At 41.9% G+C, this 7500-nt stretch overlaps 1 protein-coding gene across 1 annotated transcript in view; it reads right to left on the reverse strand.

Moving 5' to 3' along the window:
- LOC138015101 (NADP-specific glutamate dehydrogenase-like) overlaps positions 1-5725 on the reverse strand; it is a 6444-nt gene extending 719 nt beyond the window's left edge. Inside the window, exons 1-2 of the mRNA XM_068862020.1 lie at positions 5530-5725; positions 1-1108 (exon numbers count right to left, since the gene is read on the reverse strand). The exon at positions 1-1108 is cut by the window's left edge and continues 719 nt beyond it. Of these exons, the coding sequence (XP_068718121.1) occupies positions 1-1108; positions 5530-5658 (1237 nt within the window). The 5' untranslated portion in view covers positions 5659-5725. The remainder of the gene's footprint in view (positions 1109-5529) is intronic.
- Between the last annotated feature and the right edge of the window lie 1775 nt (positions 5726-7500).

A 7500-nucleotide genomic window follows, 5' to 3' on the forward strand; every position in this document is an offset into this window, starting at 1 on the left:
TGCCTGGGCCGTACAAGATCCTGTGGTTCTGGAAGACTTCGATTGCTTCAGGCTCCGTGGGCATGTTGGCGCCTTCCGCCACACAATAACAACCGTTGTTGATTAGCATTTCCGCGTCCCCCTTGCCGATCTCGTTTTGAGTGGCACACGGTAACGCAACGTCGCACTTCACAAACCAAGGCCGCTTTCCTTCAAAGAACTCGGCATCAGGATAATTCTCCGCATATTCACTGATGCGACCACGCCTGGTGTTCTTCAGCCATTTGACAAACTCGATCTTTTCCTTGTCCAGCCCGCCATGATCGTATACAGTCCCCTGGGAGTCGGATAGCGTGACTACTTTTCCACCCAACTGTAACACCTTCTCTGTTGCGAACTGCGCCACGTTGCCTGACCCTGACACACTGACCGTCTTGCCTCTAAACGTCTCGCCTCTTGTGTTGAGCATCTCGGCCGTGAAGTAGACGAGTCCGTACCCAGTGGCTTCCGGTCGAAGCATACTTCCACCAAAGCTGAAGGATTTTCCAGTTAGGACACCGGTGAATTCATTGCGAATTTTCTTGTACTGGCCGAAGAGATATCCAATTTCCCTTCCTCCTACGCCCATATCGCCCGCTGGAACATCGGTGTTGGGGCCTATGTGCCTTTGGAGCTCGGACATGAAGGACTGGCAAAAGTTCATCACCTCGTTATCGGTTTTCCCTTTCGGATCAAAATCCGACCCTCCTTTTCCACCACCAAGAGGCAACGTCGTAAGACTGTTCTTAAACACTTGTTCAAATCCAAGGAACTTAAGAATTCCTAAATTTACGCTCGGGTGAAAACGCAGCCCTCCTTTGTATGGACCAATGGCAGAGTTGAACTCCACGCGAAAGCCCCTGTTCACATGGACCTCTCCCTTGTCATCCCTCCAAGGGACCCTGAATATAACGACCCTCTCTGGTTCAACGATACGCTCCAAGATGTTCCCTTCTAGGTACTCGGGGTTGACCTTTAGAAAATCCCATAGGGAACTTATCACTTCGCGGACAGCTTGATGAAACTCGTGTTCGCCGGGATTCTTCTGTATCACATGGTTCATGAAATCATTGACACTCTTGTATTGCATCTAGAAAACATAAAATCGAAACAGTTGAGTTCCGCCAATTCTATGAAATGCAAGCGTACGTCAATGGAAGAGTACCACAATGATACGTTCAGTTGATGTCTTCAAAGAGGATACAAGTTAGTTCCTTATCTGGGTGAACTAATTTGATATGAGTTAATTTGATTTCTGTACAGTGCCGCAGCGCTTGACTTAAATAAAGTTCATTATGATCATTTACTAAATACAGAGCAGTTGGCTCAGTCGAGAGGGAAACACAAAAACTTGGCGATTGGATGGTTGACGTTTCGAGCGTTAGCCCTTCGTCATTAGAGAATAGGGAGCGTAAACAACGACAACAGCGACGGCAACGAGAACGTCACAAATTTGCATATTTAGTGGGCAAAAACGACAGCTTTGCACGCCCTGCACGTGCATTTTTCACTTTTGTCCATTTCTTTGCTGTCGCCTGTAAAACAACAACGTGAAATAGCCAACTTTGAGGTTTTATGAAGAACGTCAGCACTTGAGGATAAATTTTCATTTTTTCCTTCAAATGAAGAGCCGTTCCGACCAGTGTCATTTTTGAGAAACTACCACACCCTTGTGACATTAAAAAGGTTAAAATAGTCCCGAAGTGATTATAATGACGTGAATTTAAACTTTGAGATGACGTTCTCGTTGCCGTTGCCGTTGTCAAGGGAAGGTAACTGTTTACAAACACTGCTTTTGTTATTCAAATGTCCCAACCACAGGAACAAAAGACCCTTTGTTTCGACAGCCAATGAGGCTCTGGTTGGCACATTAATGACAATAGGTGACGTCAACGATATATTTTCACATACGCGATCAGAAAACATTTGCATGATAAAAAGAGCTCAATTCCCGGAGGATTAGTGGGGGACACCAACATGGCCGCCGACCAACATGGCTGCCGTGACGCCGTGCGACTGTGACTATCTGGTTTTCACTCTGTTTTCAGTTACGTCAAAATCATAGTCGAGAAACGAAGGAAATGGCAAATCTTCCCAATCTTGTTTATGATCAACTTCCTTACGACTTCGTTGAAGACTCCGTCGATAATAAAACTGCTTTTAAAGTTAAGAATTTGAGAACTTAATGGACTAACTTGAATCAGTGAGAAAGTGGGAGAACTAAATCCGTTGCAAATCCACTTGTTGTTTCTTGAAACTTCCGCAGTGACTACTCGGATTAATTTCGTGAAAGACATCCACACGATTAATATGTTACTCAGTTTAAATGGTCGAGCAGTGTTAGCTCGCATCAACGTAAACAACCACGTAAATGGAATACTATATAGCGCGCGCAGATAGCCTCCATGCACTTCGGACACTTCACGAAACGTTCCAGCAGTGCTGACGAATATTCGTTGTCGAAGCGGCAACGTTGGTACGGTATCGAATCCTGCAATCTGATTCGCGCGGTCCGGGTTTTTCTATCTCTGCCCACAGGGACGGTAACGCGCTGAGAGTTTTTTCCCTTGAGCTTATAAATTTCCATTTTTTTAACAACAAATCCGTTTAAATTCAAAAGTTAGTTTCAAAACAGATTTTTATTTGTCAGACGAGAGGCTTGGAAACAGAATTCAAACAAAAATATTTCTCTCTGAAATGTTCAGTTTGTAAGTCGCTTACTGCATTCGCTATCAAGTGCGATGCGTGTCAAAAGTTACAATAGCGATTTCAGAGAGGAAGAGAGAAAGGGGAAAAAACAAATAAGTTATTTAACAGTTGTTTTCTGATGAGGTTGACCTAGCCTTTCATATGTAGAGTCGTTGACAAAGAGAGATACTATACTATCATTTGTGATAGTGCCGCTTGGACCCTGGAACCCTTAGCCTATACCAGAGCTAGTTCAGCTGAATTTTGCTACCCTATACCAGAGTAAACTCCCACCGATTTCCGTCTGAATTCCGATTCTTGACAGTTAATAATATCCAGAGGTGTTTCGTAATAGCCATTTATTGACACTTTGCCGATTTGATTTTTTTTATATTCTTGAGTGGGAATTTCTGGTTTCCTTAGTCTTGATAAAATCTTCAACCGACTGGTCAGTTTCGTGAAAAATGATACCCTATTCTAGACCGAAAGGCTATGATTTATATACTCTATCCTAGAGTAAACTGCTTGAAAACCATACCCTTCACAGCGGCACATACCTATATAGCCCGATAACAAACACTCAAAAAGATATTTACATGCAAAAGTTCTCAATACAAAAGCCGTTTTTTATTGTGCTGGTGATTTTCTCGCTTTCTGTGCGGTTTTTTGCCTGATTTAACGCGATTTCGACGACTTCTCAGCTTCCCGGGTTGTCACTCGTACAATAACGGGAAGCTGAGAGGTCGCTTGAATCGCGTTAGATCAGGCAAGTAACCGCAGAGAAAGCGAGAAAATCACCAGGACAATAAAGTACGGCTTTTGTATTGAGAACTTTTGCGTGTAAATAACAGGCCTCCGGGCCTGGGCAACCTGTGCCATAGTCAGCTTGATTATGTGAATGTTTTCTTTTTCGGTCACGAAATCTTCGTGGGACAAATTCCATTTCTTGCATGTTCTATGCCTGCCAAATGCCTGAGCAAGCAGCTCTTAGAACATCTGGATCAATTTATACACTGGAAAATTACATAACAATGCCTAATGTTTAATTGCATAGCAACTCTGTTCGCTAAATGCAAAAATTTCTGAGTCCACATGCACAAAGATTCAACTTGTTACACATTAAGACAAATCACCCGAAAATTAATAGTTTGGTCAACCTACATTGTATATATGTAAATTCATATACATATTGCAAAAAGATACTCGAAAGTTTACTCGTACCGATGAACGTGAAGAAATTTACAGGATAGTCTCTTGTTTCGGGTAGGGTCGCAGCTCTTGTTGAAATTTATATCACTGGCTGTATGTATAGTGTCGACGACCCTTGTTTCGGTGAAAAGTGTCACAGCAGCGCGTGACTAAGGACGTTCGCGCCCAAAATGTTCCCAGGTACAGACTTTTTTTAAACTTGCCACGTAGAAAGGTAATGATCTACTTTTTCCAAAAGGCAAAAAAAAAAAAAAAAAATTGGGGAGTCAACGTGCTCGTTTTCGAGATAAGGTGCATTTTTGGAAGCTTCCGTTATTTAAAGACGATCTTTACTTACAACTGTCAGCAATGAAAAAAAAAAGCTACATTAGTGAAATTTAGATCAGGTAAACGTACTCAATTCAACATAACTAAATAAACGTTTGCAGCTGATGTCTTTTTCTGAGGTGAAATAGACTTTGAAAAACGATACATGCTAGTCAAAGAAAGAAAATTTCGGTCGCACGACAGCATAAATGGTGAAATATTTGTAACTTCTCACGTACAGATTTTATTTGCTTTTTGTTAAAATGGACAAAATCAGGAAAGGATGTGATCTACCGAATGAAAAATGGTGGTCACTGAGCATTCAAGAGAGTAAAATCGCTGCGAAGTTCTCGAAGCGATTGTCTATTCACACTGTCACGTCATTGCGTGACATTTCCGAGAAGACTTGGGTCCATGACCGAGGATCAGACACTGGCTCGATGGTCGGCTCGATGCCATGTTTGTTTACCTTCCCGCTCTGCGATACATAACCTGTGCGTGACATGAGCGAAAAAACGCGCAGTAGAAATAACTTTTCACTTTCCGTTTTAAACGAAACTCAATTTATTTTGAAAGTAACTCATCGGTCGCAAGCAATTGCTGCTCCAGCTGGCTCGACGGGCAAGGAGACACGCAGTCTAAATTCAATTTAGAATGTAACTTCTCACTTTCCGTTTTAAACGAAACTTAATTTATTTTGAAACTAACTTATCGGTCGCAAGCAATTGCTGCTCCAGCTGGCTCGAAGTGCAAGGAGACACGCTGTCCAAATTCAATTTAGAATGCTCTAATTTTGGTTGCGTCTCCATACGACTTGCTCTGCAATTTTTTTTGTAAACCTTTTTAACACCATTAATTGCATGTAACAAAACCAAAGTTCCATTAAGCGACACAGTAAATTAGACAACACAGCTGGCCGATCTATCGATCATGGCGGAGCTAGACATCAAATTTGCCACAACAGTTGGTATAAAGCCCACCAAGTAAGACATAGATAATGTCTACTTATACTGTCGCTGTCAGACATTGAATTTGGCTGCACAGGTCCTTCGATCACTTTCCTAGGAAGATCCTCTCTGGAGTTGGCTTACAGAATGGTAGTCTATATAAACAGGGTTGCCCCGGTCACAAGTGGTGAATTTCGCTTGCATCGTTTTCCGTCGCTTTCTTACCGTCCCCAAACTTTTCAACGAAACATGTCAACCCATAAAAGGTGAAATTCTACCTTCAAGGGATCCTTGCTATTGCATTATTTGCTAGTTTTCTGGATGTTGCTACGTGAAAGTTGAGATATAAACACAACCTTACCAGTGCCGTGTCGCCGCCATTTTCTTCGACAACTTGGTACACGTTGGTTACAGCACGAGCAGGTAAACGACGAAGCAGCAAAGCTCCTTTTTGAATCGAAAAACCTCTTCTTACCGATCGCAAAAACATTGCTGAATGAACTTTCCTTGCAAATATCACCGAACCAAGGTACAAAACTTCTCCTATGTATTTTTTCCTTCCCGGCTTGCTTTGTAATTTTGTTGATGCAATTACGGGGGTGTGTAATGGGTGTCGGCTCAGCGCGCGATGCCATTGGCTAACACGAAACAGTGTCAGATGTGCATCACCGCACTCACGTACACAAACTTTAAGCCAACAATACTTTGCAAAGTTCAACTTTAATCATTGTAACAAGACTGAACTTTCTTATGAAATGTCGGATCAAATGAGAATTTTGGATCGTGTTTAAAATTCGCTAGCAAAGAATACATTTGTCGGAAAATACGTTCAAAAGGTCACGCGAACTGACGTATCACGCAACCCATGATAACCACATGACCATGATAATCTTTACTGCGTGCAAATTTCGTTTCGCAAAACTTCTCATTTTTTCTAATTTATAGACTTTTCATGTTTCATCAACTCAATACCTGACAACCGCCAAATTGATAAACAAGGGGTAAGGAAGTAAACGAAAGCAAGGATACTTCCAACAAGGGCATGCACTTCATGACTTTTGGCTTGAATTTTTGTGCCGGAAGAAAAATTATTTTGGTCCAATGTCTACAACCATAAAACAAAGGACCTGCAATAAATGGTAGCCAAACTTTAAATTAAGTCCGCAGAGTCCACTTTTCGTTTACTTGCAATCCAACTTCTTTAAGGTCCAGTCCACACTAATACCTTTTCAAAAACCTCCAGGTGCCTGAAAACGGATAAAAAGATCTGCGTCCACACCAACGTTTTCACATCGTATTCGGCCGTTCACACTAGATAATGAAAACAGAAATATGCGTTTTTGTCAGCAGGCTTTGTTTTTCGTCTTGACGCGCGGGAAAGTGAGGCATGAATATGGTTATGATGTCACGCATATTCTCACTTTCCACATTTCGAAAACCTACGTTTTTGAAAACATCCGGTTTTGATCGTTTGTGTGGACGACCCTATAAAAACGGAGGTTTTCGAAAACGCACTGGTGTGGACGGGACTTAAATGCGCAAATGCAGTGTCTTCATACAGCACGTTTTTTTTTTGCACAAGGGCATCCCCCATTTTTTCGCTGTTTAGCTTCGTCCGACAGACCCAATTAAAAAAAAAAATAGGTAACGACATTTTTAAACCATTTTTATGTCGCATAGGTGTTTCGATGGTTGATCCTTTTTCCCATCTGTCTAACTCTTGAGCCAATCACAACGCTAAATCAACAATGAGTCAGGGGTGGATCCAGGGAGTTGAATAGGAGGGTTTCACGTGACGTCATCGCCTTCATGTTGGTCGACGAAAACAAAAGATCTCTCATTAGCTTCTTTTGTTCGTCCACCAGAAGTTGTACATTTTTCTATTGTTATTGGTGTCCCTAGAGGTTGGTTGAAAATGTTCTATAGGGTGGCTGGCCACCCTTCATTTTGGCACCTTTTTTTTCAATACATGTATACCTGAATCACTAAATTCTGATTGGCCGAGACGGAGGGCATATTTTCTTTATCATGTGGGCACTTTTTGTAATCAAGAGGGCATGATTACTTGATCCTGATTTGGTTAACAGTTGCTCACCCAGAGCAAGCGAGGTTACAAGCAGAATCTTCTTCCAGGTTCTGACTCTGATGTTTTTCGGTGAGTGATTAATCCATTGACTCCTGGGGGTTCCCCATGAATTTGTTTCCCCGATCACTAACAATAATATTGCCATTAAAATCCAATGCCATTAAAATCCAATGATAAACCATTCATAGATAAAGGTCAGTCATGACATTAGACAGAGTAAAATACTAAGTATGGCCGGTTTAGGGG

Source organism: Montipora capricornis, chromosome 9 (genome assembly GCF_036669925.1).
Source record: "Montipora capricornis isolate CH-2021 chromosome 9, ASM3666992v2, whole genome shotgun sequence".
Taxonomy (NCBI): Eukaryota; Metazoa; Cnidaria; class Anthozoa; order Scleractinia; family Acroporidae; genus Montipora; species Montipora capricornis.